Genomic DNA, 22,550 nt, shown 5'->3' on the forward strand with positions numbered 1-22,550 from the left:
GTCAGGTATTTGTACATGTAACTGAATAAAAATGTAAAATTGGAAAGTTAATTAAAAAAAAATATATAACAGACTAACTAAAAGATCTGCGCTCCATTTCCCATCAGCTCTGTTATTTCGCAACAGCAAAGTTATGAATGAGCTCGCTAGTTTTTCCATTGATCTATTTCAAGCGCGGAAGCTGTCGCAAGCAATAAAAATACTCTGCTCTTGATTTCGTCGCCGCCTGACCGACAAAGAGGTCGTTTATTAAGAAAATAAAGTGGAACTCTCACGAGAAAACTTCTCCGGACGCACACGTTCTATAATAAGCGAGCTCGGGAATCGAAATTTAACGGAAACGTTATACGCGTTAACCTGTTTGAACTTGACTATACCACGACTGGTAGTGACTATTCCTCATTAATACAGTAATTACAGTGTTGTACTTTAAAAGCTCTCTGAGATTACTTTGCCTTTCCCCGACGACTGAGTGCCGGAACAACACCGTGGCAATGTTTATTTCTTACTATTTACAGAGAAAATGGTCGAATTTAGACAAATCCTGACTGACAGAAAGCACAAAGGCAAAATCCATTTGCAAATGTGCATTAAACAACTTGCTTCATTCTCATTAAACCACAGTGATGTCTCCTTTTTTGCTTTTTCTCCCCCCCCCCCCTTTTTCAAATTGAATACACACTGGGCTTAATTGTACTTATCCCTTGTCCATCACAGAAATGCACAACCGCCTGGCTGCGTGGACAGCTTCAACAGCAAAATGAGCGGGCGGTGGACAGTTTTGGGGAAAGAATAAATAAAAATAATGTGTGTGGGTTTTTGAATGTGTTCATATTCCATTTTCTTTCCCTTTTTTTCTGTTGAATAAGTTACCTGGGAGTAAAAGGGAGTCTGAGAGAGATGGGGGGGAGAGAGGAAGCGGTTGGAGTGAGGGGATTCTCTGAGACGTGGCGCCCATGCAGATGAGACTTATCTTGGTCGACCATGTGTGCACGAAGCCCCTAAACTGCCAGTCCTAAAGCATTGACTAGCTGTCAGCTCTGTCTCTTTCCCCTGGATTGGAAAAGGCTGCTGTGCCTTTCATTTAATATAAGCAAAGGAAAGGAGGAGTGAGGAGCGGTGGGGGGAAATTGTTTTGCGAGTTTTTTGTTGGTTTGTTTTTCTCCGTGTGAGGTGATAGACTTCTAGGGACCGAGCTTTATCTGTAACTCAGTTGCACATATGGGGGTGAGGGGTGGGTGAGGGGGTGGAGCTGTTGATTTAAATGTGTTGTTGATAGCAAATACAAATCCTTTTGGGCTGTAACACTGGTTCCAAAACTGACTGCTGTGCTTTTTTTTTTTTAATACAAAACAACAGTGGCTTTACTGGCATAAATTTGGGACCCACGGACGATAACGTGGCATTGTGCGAACACACGGTGGGGGAGAATTACCTCCAATAAACTGTAGGGATAATAAAGGCCTGGACCAATTTACCTAGCCACAAATGCCACTGTTGTGTGACATTTAAGGTCTGCTTGACAAACAAAACAAAAGTTGAAATTTTAATCCATTTTCACCCACTGTAAACTTTTTGTACAGGTATCCCTGGCAGCGACTACATTAATTCCAACTACATCGATGGCTACAGGAAGCAGAACGCCTACATCGCCACCCAGGGTTCTTTACCCGAGACGTTTGGGGACTTCTGGAGGATGCTCTGGGAGCAGAGGAGTGCCACCATCGTCATGATGACCAAACTAGAAGAGCGGTCCAGGGTAAAGCTTTAAGAATCATTTTTAAAGCCCGTGCTAGAGTTCGCCGATATTCTTTCATCAGCATCTATAAACTTTTTTTGTGACACCGTTTAACATTTTTCCCACCAGAGAATTGTTTTGCTAGTGACTCATGAATCATCAATCATTTAAGGCTTCCCAGAATATTTTAGCTCCACATATATAAAAAGAAGCAGCTCACTGTTAGATTGTAACCACTGATGCACTGGAATCCCTGATTGCAGGAATATTTCATCACTGGCAGGGATAATGTTAATTGGGACACTGTCCTGTCTCCTCTGGGACAGTTTTTATGTATTTATTCACTACAAGAAGCAGCCAAGCAGCATTCTGTTACCCACTGATATCCTCGATCCACACACACTCTTGTCTTACAGTCCTGACTGATTAGTATCCAGACTTACTTCATCGGCCTCATACTGCTTAAGGCGCCGGATTACAATCCGTGGTAAAAAAAAAAAAAGACAGACTGTAAAGCCACATCTCCCCGCAGTACACACTAGTTCTTTAAGGTTGACACAGTCAAAAGCTATTATCCCCCCTCCCCCTACCCCAAACGTCTTGCCATATTCGACTGAGCATATGAAAGCTTCCTTGGACTCCATCAGCTACTGACCTTCACACTTCTATGCCTCTTTTTAAGAGCCCGGTCTAGTGTTAACAGGAGTGTGGACTCAATCGAGAGAGCGGGTTTCACTGAGCATTCACACAATCTGCAAAGCAAATAAGAGCCCAGGTGTCTGCATTGGCCTATAGAAGCAGTGCTATGTAAGCACATTACTATGCTGTTTGCTGGGAGACCACCCCCACCCTCAAATCTGCCTATATTGTTTGACATTTGTTGCAAATATTGTTCTTTTGTTGCTGCTAAAAGTGCGCGTCTTTCATATTAATCAGTCAAATCATTCACTCATGCTGCCTTTGTATGTTTTGCATATCTAAAGCTCGACTATTTGCAAGTAAACAATATTATGAATCATTACATTACTCCCGGTGTCACAGACACTTCATTGCGCTTTGTGTTAATGTTATAACAGATGCTTGGGAAATTGAATTAGCGGCTGGTTAAAAACCTGATTATTCCAGAGTGCTGTTCAATTGTAATATTAATCAGTGGCAGAGAATCCTACAGCAGGATATGTTGGTGAAGCATGTGTCCGAAAACCACATCAGTGCTAGGGGGCAATCTGAAGAAAAACAGTTGCACTGGAACCCAGCTTTTCCTTTCCCCAAAGCCAATAGTTCTTCTCTTTGTCAGCTAAGCAGTATTGCAACGCAATGTTTTATTGGCCGTTTACTGTGAAACAAGAGTACACTCAAATAGCAATAAAGCTGAGACGATAATATGAGTGGACACCGTGCTTACCTTTGTAATTATGGAGTACGTCAGGACAATTAATAGCCCTGTTGGTTCACTACAAATATCTCAAGCTATTTCATTGATTAGAAAATCAAACCTAGTCAGCAAGAATAAGGGGAATTTGGCCTTTATTTGACTTGGTGCACTTGTACTGAGTGTGTAACTGAGATCCAGAGAATTGCTGTAAAGAGCCTTCATGCTTTGTGAACAAACACCAAATACATAAAGGTTTTATTGACTCCTCGCCTAATGCGATATTTCTCTCCACTACAGGTAAAGTGTGACCAGTACTGGCCTACAAGAGGGACAGAGACATACGGTCTAATCCAAGTGACCCTGCTGGACACGGTAGAGCTGGCCACATACTGTGTCAGGACGTTTGCACTCTTTAAAGTGAGTATTTCTGTTGTATGCTGTGTAGTAGCACTTTAAACCTCACAGTAGAGGGAAGATCTATGCAAATATAGCATCGATGTTGGTGTCAGATCGATACTAGTGTAACAGGATCGATACTTTGTTTCTGTCCTCTAAATTCCTTATTTTATTTATAGCCTATAACACAATTAAACAACAGACGCTGACCCAAAGTGCTTTAGAGACCGGCACATTTACATTCCAGGGCTAAAAAACACAGTTTTAAAATACATGAAAAGCTGAAAGGTGTCATCTCATATGTCATGACACACTGCTCTACATAAGCTGCCTTTGTAACTTAAAAGTATGAGTATTGCTATTAACATTGATGTCTGCAATACTGGCCCGATTTTTACTTGGTATCAGATCGATACCAGGATTTGCAGTATTGCGCAGCTCTACCTCGCAGCATCTGCAGGTCAAATCATTTGATGTAAGCTGTGTTCGGTCACTGAGCTTTTCTCCGTGTTAACATTCAGAATGGCTCCAGTGAGAAGAGGGAGGTGAGGCAGTTCCAGTTCACGGCCTGGCCAGACCACGGGGTACCCGAGCACCCCACTCCATTCCTGGCCTTCCTGAGACGGGTGAAAGCCTGCAATCCTCCAGATGCAGGGCCCATGGTGGTACACTGCAGGTAAAAAACAACACGGCTTCGCAAAAACATCCTGAAGCATGAAATTGATTTTCTTCTCTCCATTTGCTGTAATGAATATATGAATACATATGGCAAAAACACAACATATTCTTGGTTATTTAGAGGTGTACGTTTGAGTTCTTTTTGGACTAACACTTGAAAGAGAAATTAGACATGAACTATCAGTGAAAGGACGACTGTTTGATAGGATGTAAACTGTTGTTCCTCCCATCTGAAAAACCAAAAATAAAGAAAATAATCCAGCCCACCAGCTTTCACAGAAAACACTTTAAATCAGAAGGTGTTTTCAACATCGCAGAACAAAGTGTACTGGTGTCATTGCCCTCAGCAAACTTAAACATCTCCTCCCACGCGGTGACACAAAGCTACACGCAGACCTGTCGTCTTCCTCACTACACCGCTAACATGTCGCGCATCTGCAGCCCACAAGTCCTTGGCTCATCCCCTGGGTTATTGCATCTGAAACAAATAACTTTCATGCCAACTTCACTTCCCTCGGCGACATAAGAGGCCAGACTCCCAGCAGAGAGCACAAAGCTATAACACAGACTTCTGGCTTCCTTTAACTCAGGAAGTCATCAGAGGCGCTGCACAGAAGAAGAAAAAGAAAAGTGACAGAAGGAGGAGGGGGGGAGTCGAAATTAAGAAGCAGCGATAGCGAGTGTAACAGATACAAACTTTTGTCAGAAAGCGACAAAAAGGGTAGGGGGATTACTGAAGAATTAGAATTACCACATGCTGAAGTTAATTAGTGCTAGTTGGCGAATCGCTTCCAATTGAAAACCCTGACTTTTTTCTTTTTTTTTACAGTGAAGCAGAATGCAGGAATTAATGTCACTGTGCAGATGGGAGTTTTTAATTCCTCTGGCACCCTATCAGATACAGTCATGCCCCAGCTTCAAATCCTATAAAGCTAACTTTCTGTTTTACAGTTTTAAATAGAGCTATCTTTTATATTTACTTACTTCCAATACATTTTTTCACTCACTAAAAAAGAAAAAAAGCAGTTTAGCAGATATACTTAAAAAATATATATATTTTCTCCTTTAGTTTGTGCAGGTTTTTGTTTTCCTGAAGCTGTTTACGCACATGAAAAGAGGCCAAAATAAAAAAAAAAAATCCACATCTGACAGCGTGGTGCAGTCTACGGAGCAGTCGACTGATTAGTTGGTGCACCCAAAAAAAAAAATCAGCTTGCATGTGCTCAGGCGCCTTATGTAAAGACCATAAAGGCATAAAAACAAGCAATCAAGGTCTTTTGATTTTTTTTATTTATTTTTGTGTAAGGGAATGAATAGGAGCTTAAATGAGAGGGTTTAGAACTTTTAAAAATCAACTGCACAGGATTTCCTCCCTCACGAGTCGCTAATTAGAAGCACGTTTCTCTCTCCTCCTGTCGCTCACATTCTCGGATTCTAGATGAATCCATACAGACGCTGCGAAATGCATTCATGCTCGTAAGCTATACCTCTGTTGTATAAAGCAGTTAGGCTAAGAAATGTCCACTACAGGGAGCACTTTTTTTTTGTCGCGCTTGCTTATGAAACATCATTAATATGGGTTTAGTGGGTGGCTAATGCGTCCCCCGCAGGAGTATTTAAGAGTATCAATCAAAATACATTCATCTGTTTTCCACTGCCAAGTGAACACTTGTCAAAAGGTAAGACTAGAGGAATTTTCTTCCGGGGACATTATAGCGTGCCTCTTGCTTTCCTAGGTCCTGCTGTTTTCAGTAACCCACAGGTCAGGGGCTGTTTTGCTCTTGTAGCTAAAGGGCTAGTCAGGCATTGTGAGGTTTCAGAAGAGGTCAAAAGGACATGATTAAATGTCACAGTGATCTCTGGCCTCTCCCAGTGACTCAGAAGGAAAACTGTCAGAACAACTCACAGTTACAAGTAACAGCCAAACCATTTCAATCCTCTTTTTTTTTACCATGTATCAGAGTACTGCGGCCCACCCAAAAACCAGAGAACCCCATGGGGTCCATCCAATCTTAAAACTTCACTCTAATCAAAATACAAGAGAAAGTGATGCATTTCCAAGAAAGCTTTATTCAAAAACCGGAAACAACACAGGCTGTTGGCTATAAATCGCTAATGCTACCCGCTCATATGCAAAATTTTAAGGCCAATGTGTGATATAAATATCCTCCTGAGGACCAGCCTATTCATTTATGTCCTTTGTAATGGACATTTGTTTATGGTCTGTATCTTTTGACTTATTTGAGCTACCACACAAAGTCTTGATGTCCTAAATAGAGAACATCCTGGGCTTTCCATTGATATTTCATGTGTTTGGGTGGCCTCTTTTAGCTCCATAGAAGGGAGAAAATCACAAAAAAAGTTCAATGGACAGATTAATTTTTATAAATTTCATAGTAATTTATATAAATAAGCAACTGTATATATATTCAAACTCATTTTAAAGTAATTTCAGAAGTTTAAAAGGTGGACATAGCTACCATGAAGTCTCCCACTGCTTTCCAGTTTTGAAGCCTTGAGTTGTTCCACCGCCATCTTTGTTGCAAAACCCCCCAGATGTGATAAGTGATGTTGGGTCTGTCTGTGAAACAACACACTTATTGCTTAATGGCTTGTGATTGACAAGTCGTTAGCCAATGAGGGTGCTTTTACATACCACAGCCAATTCCCCTATTTTGAAACATGGTATGACCAAGATTTGCCAAACAGACTTTATTTTTGATTCAGTATGACCCAAATGGAATGAATGAGGCCATCAAATCAGAAGGATACTGTTTGCAGAGGTCGCTTAGTGGCTACATCCATGTTTTACAACATCTGTGGGGTCAATAATAAATGGCTGATTTTTAGGGCAAGCCTCAAGTGGCCATATAACAAACTGCAATTGCTGTATCGAGCACAAGTCTGAGGCTTGCCTTGAAAAGCTTCTAGTTTTCATAGTAAAAAACCAGGCAACCAACTTTGTCAGCGTTGCTTACTAGTGGTGACCACAGTCTGTGCAGTTGTGACGAGGTGTTACAGCTGCAGGGCGTGGCGAAAACAAAACAGTCCACACCTAACTGCACCCAGTGGCATTCACGTGGTCAGAGACTTATAACGCTCAGTGTGGCAGTGCTTTTCCTCCACACCACATCTGGTCGGAGTCATACTCTAATACCAGTACTGGTTTTTAAAGCTAGTAATTCTTTGATGATAGAGAAGCCAGTGTTAAAGACTGAAGACATAATGAAATGTCAGTGGTGCTGTTAGGTTAAGCTACGTTGCTTCTTTGTCCTCTCTTTTCCTTCAAGCTATAGCTGAGTCTCCCAGTGATTCCAGTACAGTTATACAAATGGTTTGGATTATAGCCAAGCCAATGGACAGTCAACACTAGCCAGTGGGTTGGGTTTAAAAGACCAACCTTCCATACTCCCCAAGTAAGCAACGCGTTTTCTTTTTCTTTTTGATTTACTTTCCACATTTCCAAGTATTCGCGCACGCACGCGACTGAAATGATTATCGACCCCATTAACAGCAGTGCAGCGGTCCTGGTGAGCTGCGCTTTATGTGTGCATGTTTTATAGGCAGAGTAGCAGAACGGTGACAGGTTAGCTGACAGCCAGAGATTTTTTAACAATACATATGTAATTGCTTTCACTGCTGCTCACGCTTTATCTTCACAGGACTCGTTGCAGCTGTATTTCACGCTGAACTTTCTTTCCCATCCCTTATTCCCTAAACTCCTGGAAAGCATATTAGTCTGACACTTAATGTGTATCGACGTCCAGAGCAGCTGGTTTTGACTGGTTGAAAAGGCAGTGTCAGGTCATTAGTGCAGTCAGTACGCCAGCTCTCCTTCAACTGCCAAATGTACCGACAGCTTTCTGCACCGTCTCACCCCACCCTGAATACACACACACACACACCTGTCAATAAAGAAATATTACACTTTCCTAGCATTGCTTGTTTTTTTAATTAATAGCAATCCCAGATGCTTATGAGACAAACGAGGAGAATCTCTAGCTAAAACAAGTCTGCCTTCGCTCTCATCGCCCTTGCGCTCCCCGTCGTCCTCCGTCTCCTTCTCTCTAGCTCTCTGCTGTCACTCTGTCACTTACTCTCTTGCAGGTCATCACTCTCCCACATTCAAGTCTGCACTGTAAAATGCCTTCAGATTGGAAACAGCTGGGGTAGAGGGAAAAATCTCGACTTGTTTCTATATCCCACGGCCAGGAGCTGAGGTGTTCTCAGACCTGGAAGTGATTCATTCTTCAAATAACCCTGAGACACATTTCACATTTCTTTGCAGCCCAATTCTCTCTCTCACTCACTCATACTGACTCTTTTTCCCTTCCGCCCTAAAGGTGTGAAGAGTTTTGTCAGGAAAGAAATAAAAAGTTCAGTCTCATTCAGCCAATGTCAGCCATTTTGAAAGTGATCATCAGATCATTTGTTAAAGCCAATGACTCCCATACGTGTCTTTATTCCATTTGCAGCACAGTTCCAGTGCAGCATGGCACATTAACCAGACTTGGCCCCCGGGGACTGACTTTACTCCCTCTTGAGTTTTCCTTCTCAAGCCTTTCTCTGTTCCTCAGAGCAAATGAAAAACAAATGCTTCATCAGGAGGAGGCACAAGAGCATGGTTCACACCTCGTAGGCATGTCAGCTTAATGAATTGAATAACCTATTTACTTTGGAGTGCCAAGTGCAAGGACTTGTCTCGTCAATGCCGAGCTTTGCGGGAGGTGGGAGGAGAGTTAACGAACAAGATTTAACACCACCCCGTCGCCCCGCGGTAAATAAATTGTCATCAGAAAACATCTTTGTGCTGAACCATGCAATATTAAAACATGTAATGTGCAGGGGTGAGCATTCGTCAGCAGACTGCCAACGCGCTACATCTATAGAGCGTGTCTCAAGCTGGCCTGCAAGGAGAGGTCAAAGTGAAACAGTAAAACATTTTTGTTTTTGGCAGGATGTCTTTTTTTCCACGTGTGCATTTTGCTCACTAATGCACAAATGTACCTGTGTGAATCTTAATGAGGAGACCTGGCTTTCAGTGCCTCTTCTAAAGCTCTTATTCCATTTAGGTGCACAGTACTAATCTAATGGCATTAATTGTAGTCAGCTGCACTTCTCAGAAGTTGCCCGGCACATTAATAAAAAATGTTCACCTCAAATTTGCGACTCGGGAGCCACATTTGTGTTCACATTTGTTCTAGTGGCACTTTTCTCATTTGCGAGATGAAGGTTAAATGTTGATGTTGCGTAAGTTATTAGTCCCGATAGGTTGAAGAGTGCAGGTGGGGTCCAAAGGAGGACTGGATTGCAAAGCCAGTGTTGAGCTCGCTCAAGGCTGTGAGTACCGGGCCCTCTTCTCCACATAGTGCCACTTCAGATTTAATTACACTCCAAGCCAAATGGTCCATCCTACAGTGGAAAACTTGGCAAAGAGAGTTTACCTTTTGGCCTCATCACCGGAAGAAGGGAACTTATTCAAGCTCCCTGTCCTTGTTTGGACAAGACACTTCTCCTTCCACTGGGCTGATGCAGATCAAAATGACTTAAACCTGCATTCTTTCTAAATCCAGTTGCAAATGCCTCATTAGATAAAAATTCACCTGGCTTCTCACTTTAATACTCAGCAAGTTGGTGTTACCAGCCAATAATAGCTATTTTCTAATCTGTCAATATCGACATTTATAACAGCCGATAAATGAAAACTAGGCTAACTAAGTAAAACTAAACTAAAGTAGACATGGAGAAAAACACTCCTCTAACGTAATATGAGTGTTGACATTGCACAGTTTTTCCACCAGAGGGCACTATGCAATTTCTTACTTGGCAGCGCTTGTTTTTGGAACGCCACAGACACAACGACTAGGCGATCTTAGCAGAGCACAAACAAACAAATAAATAACTACTAAAACAAAAAAAGTATCGGCCAATATCGGGCTAAAAAAAACAATATCAGTCAGCTTAATAACTTTGTAAGCGCTTGATGAAATTGTGGTCTCAGTTTCTGGTTTCAAGTGTCATTTAGTACTGCATGATGTTAGCTTAAAAACATTTGGTCTCAAAAGTGATGAGCCAGAGTATAATTTAGCGGTGGGGAGATCTTGTAATTGACAAGGCGCTTGTGTCACTAATGAGTGTGTCAGTCATATCAACCCATGACTCGTGGCATATGGTTTCTAACAACTAACTGGTGACAGCCAAAATGTTTCTAGGTTTCAAAACCAGTCCGCAGACCAGTGGGTGATGTCATGGTGGCTTTATCCCGGTTTTATAAAAAGCTTGTGATGCCAACATCAGCATGATATAAGTCATAAAAACATGACGTTATAGACCCTGGTGGGAGTTTGCCATAAAACTCATCTGAATAAAGTCTAAAGCCTTATTTCATAAATGAATAACCATCTTCCATCCTTCCATCTCTGTCTCCTTTGTGGCTCCAGTGCCGGCGTGGGACGCACAGGTTGCTTCATCGTGATTGATGCCATGCTTGAACGTATCAAGCACGAGAAGACCGTGGATATCTACGGGCACGTCACGCTAATGCGTGCCCAGCGCAACTACATGGTGCAGACAGAGGACCAGTATGTCTTCATACATGACGCGCTCCAGGAGGCCGTCAACTGCGGCACCACCGAAGTGCCCGCCAGAAACCTATACGCCTACATCCAGAAACTGACCCAGATAGAGGGTGGAGAGAATGTCACCGGCATGGAACTTGAGTTCAAGGTATCTTAACTCTTTACCAAAGGATAAGCACTGAGCAAAACGGCTTGGGTCAAGGGCTGATTAAGAGAAATAATGCTAAAGACGGTTTTATCGTATATTACATTTTCAAACCACACCTGATGAAGTTATTTGAAAGTATTTAGAATTTACCTGCACCCCACTGGCATCCCGTACCCCACTTCACACCAAGGAGTCATTGTAATTTTTTTCCCCATTCTCAATACAACTCCCAAACTATTTTCCAGCCACTATTAGGCCCCACTAGACAGCAAGGGGCCTGTGGTTTCCTCTCTATTCCAGTTAGTTGACTCACTTGTGTAACATGACATAGGATAAATTTCCCCCCTTTCTGGCTCCCCCTTCCATAGCTCCATTTCCTTCAAAAACAGGGGTCTTGGTTTACATGAAAACAGCAAACACAGGTTTTCCCCACCACAGAGCAGTTGCCAGAAGAACTTGAGCAATATACTCTGCATTTACAATGAAAGGCTCCACCAGCGTTGCTGTATATATGCTATTGCCTTGCTTGTCACGCGCCTACTTTCATTCTCTTTGATGGATGCTGATTCAACCAAGAGATTGTAAACAGGTCAGATTACACTGCTCTTCTGACTACTTAAATCTTCCTGGTGTATCCATTTCCCTGTCTTTTCATCATAACATGGGCAAAGGGCAAGCTGTGATAATAATCACTTTGATGCCATTTCCATACTTTATGGTTACATGACCCAGCTGTGTGCAGCATATTATACTTTTGATTCTTTTTCACCGCTTTCAAGGTGTGCAATTCGCTAGACTGCTCAGATCTTTATCGCTCGCAAAATACCTTTGTTGTCAAACACAATCTGTCACCGGGGAAATACAGAAACATCTGAATGCCATTGTTCTTACCTGATACCCATACACTCAAGGGTATCTCTTTTTTTTCCTCCTTTTTTCCCCTGCAGCGTTTAGCTAACACTAAAGCCCATACATCACGATTCATCAGTGCCAATCTCCCCTGCAACAAGTTCAAGAACCGCCTTGTTAACATAATGCCATACGAGTCCACACGAGTGTGTCTACAGCCCATTCGAGGAGTTGAGGGCTCTGACTACATCAATGCCAGTTTCATTGATGGGTACAGGTAAGCGCTAAAATGAAAGTGAATCAACACAAGGCTTCACGTCAGTGCAAACGTAGTTCCGTGTAACATTCAGATATGCGTCCACGTTGATTATTTCCCCCCTTTGTCATGTGATTCATTTCCGCAGGCAACAGAAAGCCTACATTGCAACACAGGGACCACTGGCAGAGACCACGGAGGACTTTTGGAGGATGCTCTGGGAGCATAACTCTACTATTGTTGTAATGCTAACCAAGCTTAGAGAAATGGGCAGGGTACGGAAACACTGTTTTGCTATTCTTTTCTTCTGGCAATCTTTGAAAGAAATGAAATACAATAAGCTGTATAGTCCACTTTAGCAGTGCTTTCCTCTAGGAAATACTCTGTTTGGTTTAAGTTTAGAGAACGTAGCAGCTGAGACGTAGGGGCAAGCAGTGCTGACCCAGCTGTTACCTGTGCCATTCTCATATTGACACAAACAGACATTATATAGACTTGGTGCTAGGGAGACGGCAGGTTAAAGACAGGTTATTTTCTGGTCCGACTGCATCTTGTCCTCACGTGCAGCTCCGCCGGGTTAAAGAAGTCTAGAAAAAGTTCAGGGCTGCAGTGCATGTGTGAAAACAGCTATACTTAGATTCAGGAACTGGGAAGAAAAGCTTTGAAAGAGCAGATACAGTGTGAATTGAAAGACAGACATTTCTGGGAACGAACACAATGAAGCTAGTCTGTGAAGAGAATGTTGTGGCTCACTGTGGTATTCTATTTTTCACTTCCCACAGGAAAAGTGCCACCAGTACTGGCCAGCAGAAAGGTCGGCCAGATACCAGTACTTTGTGGTGGACCCCATGGCCGAGTATAACATGCCCCAGTATATCCTGAGAGAGTTCAAAGTGACTGATGCCAGGGTAAGCAGACACTGTTTCATAAAACATGGTTTAAAGATCAAAGGTTGTGGGAATGTATTGCTTCAGATCAGTGCTGTTTACAGTTTAGACTAGTGCTATTGTTTCTCCACGTCTGGGTTGTGACCTACCCAAGGGTCATGGAGGACACTGAGTGGATTACAGAGAGGTGCAGGTGTAGACAATTTAGAAAGAACCAAGTGAGCGTTCGAGCACACAATAGGTTATTTTAATGTCTCAAATCCCATAATGCCATTTGTTAATCACATGATTTTATTTACCAAGAAAGGAGATTTGACTAATGGGGTTGAACACGCTGGATGATGAACTGTAATTAACTCGATTTTTTTTCTGCAGCAGCAGTAATTTGCTCCAATTTTGCCATTGTATCAAATATTTGTTTACAACACCATTATGGCCTTAAGTGTAACATGTGAAGAAATATAAATATATGGAAATTATGACACATGTCAATGTGTTTAAAAAAAAACAAATGTGGTGCCGGCAGCACTGAGCTGCCAGAGTTTTTAATTCCATCAAAGGCTTACACAGATAAATGGCACAGACTCCCTTCTTTGCAGAGTATGTTACACTGTCTCGTCAATGGGATTGCTTTCCTTATCAAGGGGATACAACATCACTTAAGTAATGCACATCCTCAAAGTCGATTCTCCAAGCACCCTGTCAAGGGTAGCACATCAAAGGAATTAGCATCTTTAGTGTTCATGTTAAATACATTCAGGTAAAATTACAGTCTTGTTTAATAACAAAACGTTTTCTCTGATGCTTTACTCTTGGCATCTGCGCAACCGCCTTTCTTCAAGATTTCACGATTGCACTGTAACGATCATGGAATGAACTGGGCTACCTGCAAAATACCTTCAGCTACATTCCTAGCTTCAATTCTCATTGTCATGACCGTTTTTCTACATTATTTCTCTCGCAGGATGGCCAGTCACGGACAGTAAGGCAGTTTCAGTTCACAGACTGGCCTGAACAAGGAGTGCCAAAATCAGGAGAGGGGTTCATTGATTTCATCGGCCAAGTACATAAAACAAAAGAGCAGTTCGGCCAAGATGGCCCTATCTCGGTCCACTGTAGGTAAGTGACCAGGATAATGCACCAAACCATCTTTGTCTTTTCAGAAGGCAAATAAAATGTAAAAAAAAAAGAAAAACATGCAAGAACATATTCACATTAGGGGATAAATTATGATGAAATTAGCAATTTCCATTCAGGGAGAAAAAAAACACTACTTGTAGGTTCATTAAGGTTCTGGCCAGGAGCATTGACCTCTTTGCCATCTTGATCTCTTTTCCACAGCGCGGGCGTCGGTAGAACCGGAGTTTTCATCACCCTCAGCATCGTCTTGGAACGAATGAGATATGAGGGAGTAGTAGACATCTTTCAGACAGTGAAAATGTTACGGACGCAAAGACCAGCTATGGTGCAGACAGAGGTGAGCTGTCTCCAACCCCATCCTTTGTTATTGGTGTACTTTCACACTCTAGGAAAAGCCCAACCTACATACTGTACTATAGGTGTTTGACTGTAACTAGCTACTATGTTACTAATTTGATAGTTAGCTCCAATTGCCTGAAAGGTCTGGATAGATTCCAAGCAGCCTCTTTAGCCAAACAGATTAACTAAAGCGACTATGATTAATTTAGTAGTGGAATTAAAGTAGTTTTGCCAGTTCTCCACTTCTCCATTTCAAATTTCAAGCTTTGAGAATGTAGTTTGTGTTTATTTTTGGGAAAAAATGAATTGTATCTACAGTACAGACAATTTCTTGGTTGGCTGGAATGGAAAATGTAGCGAACATGATTCTATGTAACCATCTTTTCTTCTTTGTTTCCAGGATCAATACCAGTTCTGCTACAGAGCTGGCTTGGAGTACTTGGGAAGCTTTGATCACTATGCAACGTAAAAGACCCAGTATTGGAAGATAAAAGCAGAGGGCCCTTTGGAAAAAGAAAACCCAGTGAGCCTCTCTTCTGAGCCATAAAGTCCTGCTTGAGAAAGTACTCCTTAACTCCTTGCTAACAACTCATTACATGTTGGATGTGCGACATGACTTGTCAAAAAACAAAAAGAAAAAAAAAATGATTCCCAGGAGGACCAAGTATTTCCCCAACCCCGATAAAAACCTCGCCTTGACTCAGAGTGAGGGAATCCTGACTGTTGAAGCATTACACGGAATTACCTTTTCTCTTGCTTCAAGGATTCATTTTGGGGCTCATAAAACTGAACGAAACCAACACAACAAAAAAGTAAATGAACAATAATGACATCGTCAGAAATGCATCAGTGATTATGAACCATTACGAGAGGCATCGGAAGAACACAGTATTGCGGGGGAGGGAAAAAAAACTGAATGCACATTGTAAAGAAGAAAAAAATCTGTTTCACAATCAAGTACACACAGACAACCCATCACAAAAGAAGACAATGCTTGGTCCACAAGAGCAGGACAGACTTAAAGTAACAATGAATAAATAGCCCCGTTTTCTGTCACAATGTTCATCATCTAAATTTTGGGGAAGAGGGTAAATGATCTATGAAATAAATACAAATTATTGATTTAGTTTTTTAGTACTTTATTATACAGCTGATGTGCTTTTTTTGAACTGTGTGAATTTCCTTTTTTTACACAAATTTATCGCTTGGGGAAAAAGTGATAAAATGTATTTACGTAAAGGTTCATTATTTTTTTCTCAAAGCTGTAGAACTGTTCTAACGTACAGTATGTGCTGTTTTGCAGAGGGTCTCTTTGCTTTTTCTTTTTACCCCCGCGCATTTTGTTGCACTTAGTGCACAGAACAGAATTCACACAACCAAAATGTAACTTTGTTAAAGAGTTATTTTTTGGTCTTGATTTTTCTGTTGTTTTTTTTTCTAAAACAATTGATTCTTTTCCTCTGTTGGTTTTGTTTTTTCTGTCCATGATCACCTACATGGTAACTTAATTACTCCCATGAGATAAACTGGGGCTTTGTGGAATCAACAGGGATGAGCAAAGTATGAAGTTGCTGCTACCGATTATCTTAGTTCTTCCATGTTCCAATGATAAGAGAGAACCTGATGAATTCGATGACATACACGACTATATAAATATATGGTATAGATTGTCAAATATGTGAGATATATAAATATATATTATAGATATATATATTAAAGTAAATAACATTCTAAATATATTGATAAAGTACATAATTTATGAGTGAAAATGTAAATGAAATATGGATCATCTATGAAATCTTTTAAATTGAGAGTTTGTGTGCTGTGGGGGAAATGAAGAGATTTTTCACTGGAATGCACATCAGTAGGACAAAACTGTATTCTGATTCAGTGCATCTTTTCTTGTGCAATAAATATGTGTGTGTTTAGATAGGGGTTTTACGTGGATATGTTGTTCACTCATTGACATTGTCGTTTCCCCCCGCGAGCGAGGCGTGGGAGTGGGAACGCCCCGGTGTTTTTTTCCGAGCTCTCGTACACTTTGTATTCAGAGACAGAGGGGTCGCGCAGCCGCACTCACGTTCCACGCAATAGGGCAAGGTACAAAGACGTCACTTTGTTGTGGTTCTTCGAAGCGTTCGGTGGTAAGGACATTTCTTTCTTTTTGCATTTAGAGTGCCTTATATTTATGCCTGTTTTTATAATGTTTCATTTAACATGTCAATGTATCCTTTGAGTAATCGAGGCATTTAGTGTAAATGTACAGTTTATTTACCTTTAGTATTCATTTGTCACATGATGAGATTATATATATGCAAATAAGAACGTTTCAAAGGTCATACGTGTCATTTTCAGTGGCCTTATTGTGGCTGTGAAGCGAATTAGCGAATTAGAGGAAAACATGTATACTGGCCTACTGGCCTTTATAGAAAACGGGCAACATTGCGAACAATTACCAGACAGGTTTTAAACAGGGATGAGACTGGTGTCAGAACTAAACAGGATAATATCCATCATGTCTTAAGGCCCAACCTAAGGTTAACCGATTCTTTACCATTTACAGTCACATTTCCCAACATTGTTTAGATTTTAAATAAAAAACGATCAGGCCAAATAAAAGCCAAGTGCACAGGTCGTCACCGAAGCGTTTCTTCTTCATGCCTTAGGTTTTTACTTTATATGTAGAGAAATACAAACTGCAAACAAAACATCATTTATGTTATCCTGACAATCCTAAACGGTGTTTCAAGCCCCCTTTTTCTTTTCTTTTTTTCTGGCATAGCAGTTCGAGACAGGGGGTTTAGCTGGGTTATGTTTCAGTCTTCATGTGGAGCAGCATCTATAACTTCTCAGTACCCTCTCTGATGGCTTTGTGGATGTGCATTCCAGGTGCTTTCTTTCCCTTGTTAACTGAAGCAGCTATGTGTTATATTTGTGTCTGCTTAACTGATTACTTTTGTCATAGTTTTGAGATATAAAAGTGCTATTATTTAACCTCATGGTGGCTAATGTTACATTATGTTAATCTCAGAACACGTTGTGTTTTTCCCCCCCCTTTTTTTTTATCGATTTGTTTTCTTTTGTTTTTCATATGCATGGTTAAACGTTGCAGAACGGCCAAAGCTGGCCTGGTAGGAAGACTTGCACTTTCTCTATCTTTGTACTATGCACTGCCCTATTGATTCTAAACCCAATAATATATTACTTGAACCCATCTATAAAAAGAAAAAAAAATCTCCTTAAACGTTCACTTTGTGTGTATGTAAATAACACAAAATGGTATCAACTCTTGAAAAAGACAAAAAAAAAAAGTTTGTGGCAAAAAGAGCATCCATTCTGATGCCATGGTTACTCCAGCAGATGACTTCAGAACAATCTGTCCCCCCCGACCATCTGTTCTCGTGGCTTTGCCATTCAAGCTTGGAGTGTCATTAACAGAAATAAACGTTGTGTTCTCTGCTCTCTCTATCTATCTCTCGTCTGGATGCATAGACTGAAAATTAAATAATGAAATTGTAAAAAAAAAGAAGAAAAAAATGGCTTGTTAAAAAGATCATACAATTACCTCTGATTAGTTGTTAGCGTAAAATGTTTCTTTCTCTGAATGAAAGGAGTGCTTTTTATTTTCTTACTTAGGTTACATTGGTGGCGGAAGAAGTCTGTACGAAAACCAGTTCTTTGCTGACACGAGTTCCATTTGTTATAAATGAATTCTATTAAAAAATGTCAGTGTTATGCATCGGCGTTTCACTTGTTTCCCTCCACCTCACTTTGACTTGAAAAGACTGATGAAGCTATTTTACCCCCTACTGGTCTGGGTCCAACATATTATCCACAGTTCTCTCATGAAAGGGGAAATTGAGCCTCACCACATTTGAATAGATTTCCATCGCTCTGGTTTTTCTGTCACTGATGTCAGCCACAATGAATCATCGGGGGAACCTTTGACGAATGAAGTGCGATGTTTTCGAAGCTGCTTTGTTTTTTAACGCAGACTTTGTTCACCCTAGTAACATGGTGGAATGGTACTATTACTCAGAATTAAAACCTCAATTCGGTCATTTAAATAAAAATGCAGCTCCCTGTTGCTACGTTGAGGTTTTTGCTCCAAGTTTATGCATTTAATCTATTGTTTAAGTGTCTGTGAACTTAAAGTCTATTATGGCATTGATTAAATGTCTAAAAAACACTTTCCTCTTCATCAAATTTACATATTTACTAGGGTTTTTTCTTATTAGGTTATAATCCCTTTAAATGTTTAAATGGTTTTTACCTTTGGCTCATTTAGCGTCCATATATCCATGAAAATACAAATTAATCCTTGCTTCATCCTTCTGCTCCTTGCTTGCATAGAGGGAGATCCACACTGGTCCACACTATCCAGGTGTATGTTTCGCTATTCTGAAAATCTGCAAGTCCCATAGTACATACAGAGTGCTGTTCTGATAGATCAAGCAAGTCATGGGATACATCAAAAGCTCCACAGTGGCTTGTGTACAAAAGCTAAACGAAGCATCTCTGCTCTGTGTGTGTTTGTTTCACTGTGACACACGGAGAGGAGTGGGAGCAAAGGTGGCACACGTGGTGAAACGGTGAGCAGAGGAGAGACAAGATTGCTATTTTAGATTGGTGATGTATGAGACCCTGGCTACCTAATGCTGCAGTCACACTGGGGAAAACAAGGTACAATCAAAATTACGCTTACTGTGTGCAATAAGCTTGTAAGTACAGAGCAATTAGTTGCAAACCTTCACCAATCTGTCGGAGAATGAATGCAGTCGAACCAATTTAGACCTACCAGTTGTTTGGTGACATGTTTCCTCCTGTGCAACAATCTTGGTTGCTGCAAGTTTCTTCCTGTTGAAAAGGAGTTTTTCCTTCCCACAATCGCCAAATCATAGGGAGTTGTGTGATTGTTGGGGTTTCTTTGTTGTTATGAATTGGTGCTATATAAATTTTAAATGCTGGAACTCTTTAATAACACGAGATATCCATATATCACGAATAAAATTTGAGAATCCATGTTTTTGACAATATATTATATGATGCTAAAGTATATATTGGATATCTGCTACTCTGCATCAAACCTAATAGGACAGTTTTAATCATCAGTCGGGTTGAACGTGCGTGCTGGACATTGTTCTATCCTGGATGACATTTCCCAACATGGTAAAGCGAAGGCATATTGAAAGTCAGTAAAATTGCAGAAATGCATTAAATACACATAAGAGTCCCAAATATTTATTCACTTTAGATGCGGAGGGGTCCCAAGCTTAGCATGTTTCCAGGCTTAAAATGTAAATGTATGACTTTGTGGATTATGTATGGAGCTCTAGAAAGAGCCACAATTACAGGCGACCTGCTAATGCACTGAGCCTAAACGCATCCTGTGTAGATACTAACAGAAGGCTGAAGCCTAAATGACCAAAATAAACGCAAACGCATAAAAGTAGCAACCAAAAAAGTAGCTATTCATTTAAGTGCACATAATATGGTTTTACTGGTAACAATTGGACACAAATGTTCTATTACAGACAGAATACTTACCTGCAGTAACTTCACTGAGTCACTGCGAATTAATTAAAGTCTTACTACACAAAATCTATTTATAATTAGACTACTTATTAGTCACAATAACATTAGCGGATGTTCCTCCATCAATTAGAATGTCACAAGTACAATAAAATGTCAATAACCTGAAGCAAAAGCAAGTGCGGGAACTAAAAAGAGCATTTAAAACAGTATTAAACTACTTGACAGCTGGGGAGCACAGTCAATAACTGCTTGCTGGGAGAAGTTACTCAGGAAGCTCTCCATGCGCTCAATTAGAAAACATCATTCCACATGATAGCAAATGACAGATGCCGTCAGCTTTGGCGGTGAGCTGGAGAAACATTACTCCCGAGTTTACTACTGAACGTGTTTTCTGATAACAAGCTTAACAAAGCCTTCGTCCACGTGTCAGATCACAGCAGAGTTGGAATGCAACCGATAACAAGCACCTGTCTTAAAGAGAAAATCGCGCCGTATATTATGTGTCAAAAACAATGATATACTACAAGAAATGCAGAGCGGATGTGCGGCAGTGATTTCCACAGGAGTGACACGTTGCCTTCCGCTCTTTGTTTTTACAAATCGCACCTGAAAACTCAAGACGAATAATGTACAGGATGTTGTTTACTGCGCTCGGATGTTTTCTGCTGCGTTATGAAGCATTGGAATCACATAAATTTACATTAATTTCAGCCTTGCAACCCCCACATATGCTTAGAACATTACTCCCTATGGAGGAAAAACACTGCCAAGACTAGAGACAACGTTATGAAAGCTCGAACAAACCGAACGCTCTGAATGCTTGAGTATTATATTACCATGCACGCAAAAGTTCACATGACATGCGGGGGAAACGATCGCAGATTACTGCACAGCGAGAGCGATTATCGCTTCACCTTGTTTCTGACAGTTTCGTGGAAATTGGCTAAAACGAATCCCCAAACTTCTTGGGCAATCGTGCCAGTGCAGATGTCTGCTTCACACTAGTCAAGAGTACAACAAAATAAGGAACTTCTACTGTCATCAGATTTTATTTTTCACCGGAGACTGCACTTCAGATGTGTCGAGCAGATGTTCCGTCTCCGTCTCTCAGCAGTTTTTGGAGAATTATGAAACCAACCAGCCAGTCACAACACTTTGCACAAGTCATTTCTCATTTACACCCACCCACCACCCCACTCCAACACACACACACACACACACACACACACATTCAACGACGACAGCTTGCCTCAGTCCCCTGGTGCTTTATTTTCAACATCCTAAATTTGATGAAACATGTCCAAATGCTGCGTGGCTTTGTTGTCAGCAGTACTGAGTGGGATTTAAGAAAGACATTTATTTTAATTCTCTCAATTCTGAAAGAAGAAAAGGCCGTCTGTGCCTAATTCTACTGCAGCAACACTACATAATTGAGTGTTAAAAGAATTCAATTATATTGTCACTTCAGTTCGATCAAGAACTCAGATGCTGACTGTTCTCGGAGCTCCGTCCCTGTGCTGATAAACAATCACCTGTTACCACTTCATCAACTCGTGCATTTTGTGACTCATCTTCCTGTGGTTTTCAGTAATGTGCACTTTGGCAGCTACGTTCTGCATCTATTTTCATATGAACATTGCTGTGGATTGCTAAGTTCTCAAATATAGGTTCCGCAGGTGCAAACGAGGTGCAAAAAGACACTTTAGCTTCTTCAACCCTTTGCCAAAAACCACTGGCTTTTAAATCTTGGTGTTCTGGTTTGATGCAAATTTGCAACCCTCTTTACCCCGCCTCCCTGTCTGTGGCTGCAGAGTAGGGCTAATCACAAAGAGGTCTGGTAGCAGGATGTCTTACGAGCAAAAGTAACTTAAAAAGATGAGAAATGAGGTAGAAATGGATATCTCAGAAAAGCAGCTTAGGGTGAGAAGGTTGGAGACTGGGCCAGAGGAGGGAATGTGACTATATTGGACAAAGGATGTATGTGGAACAAGTGGAAGACCAGAGAAAAGATTGACTGAAGTGTGGTGAAGGAGGACATGCAAAGGGTTTGTGTGACAGAGGAGGATGCTAAGGATAGGATGAGATGGAGGCGCAAGACCCACGTGGTAACCTTTAAAGGGAGCAACTGAGAGAAGGCTTTGCAGCAGCCAGAGTAGTGCTGTGTTAGTGAGCGTGATTGAATAAAACAAAACAAGACAGTGCTTCACAGTATGCATATTAACATCGTATGAATGTGTGGGCATGTTGTGTGCAGTGGTAACTATGACTGTAAAAATGTTACATTAATGAAGTCTATTTAAAGCCAGGAGGGAAAACTTGCCAAAAATATTGCAGACTGCAAAATCTGATCATATTTACTGACTTATTTATTCAGTTCTATTAACATGTTTTTTAAAATAAAAGTATTCCTGTTGAAAAGATTGCCTGATTCTTTCTGCTGCAGTCTTAAGTCGTAAGTGTTAATCTTGCTGCTCTTAATAACCTGAATTTCTTATTGATGTTTGTAAAGAAACGACAAAGACTTTAGATGAACGGTGACTATATTTTCCAGAGGATTGACTGATCAGTGGGCAGTAGTTTAGCACATGCTGCTTTCAGCTCAAACAAAACTTACTCTGTTTGGTCTTCAGC

At 40.9% G+C, this 22,550-nt stretch overlaps 1 protein-coding gene across 28 annotated transcripts in view; it reads left to right on the forward strand.

Annotated features, from left to right (window-relative positions):
- ptprda (protein tyrosine phosphatase receptor type Da) overlaps nt 1–18,123 on the forward strand; it is a 418,286-nt gene extending 400,163 nt beyond the window's left edge. For all 28 annotated transcript variants that reach the window (XM_085267046.1, XM_085267055.1, XM_085267050.1 and 25 more), the window contains 10 exons: nt 1,584–1,759; nt 3,411–3,530; nt 4,031–4,185; nt 10,628–10,913; nt 11,861–12,039; nt 12,167–12,293; nt 12,801–12,926; nt 13,870–14,024; nt 14,247–14,382; nt 14,785–18,123. In XM_085267046.1, coding sequence (XP_085123172.1) covers nt 1,584–1,759; nt 3,411–3,530; nt 4,031–4,185; nt 10,628–10,913; nt 11,861–12,039; nt 12,167–12,293; nt 12,801–12,926; nt 13,870–14,024; nt 14,247–14,382; nt 14,785–14,853 — 1,529 coding nt within the window. In that variant the 3' untranslated portion in view covers nt 14,854–18,123. The remainder of the gene's footprint in view (nt 1–1,583; nt 1,760–3,410; nt 3,531–4,030; nt 4,186–10,627; nt 10,914–11,860; nt 12,040–12,166; nt 12,294–12,800; nt 12,927–13,869; nt 14,025–14,246; nt 14,383–14,784) is intronic.
- Nucleotides 18,124–22,550: the final 4,427 nt, after the last annotated feature.

The sequence above is a fragment of the Mchenga conophoros genome, linkage group LG3 (assembly GCF_057382185.1).
Source record: "Mchenga conophoros isolate Kocher_MC1m ecotype Shallow Benthic linkage group LG3, M_conophoros_male_GT1.1, whole genome shotgun sequence".
Classification (NCBI taxonomy): domain Eukaryota; kingdom Metazoa; phylum Chordata; class Actinopteri; order Cichliformes; family Cichlidae; genus Mchenga; species Mchenga conophoros.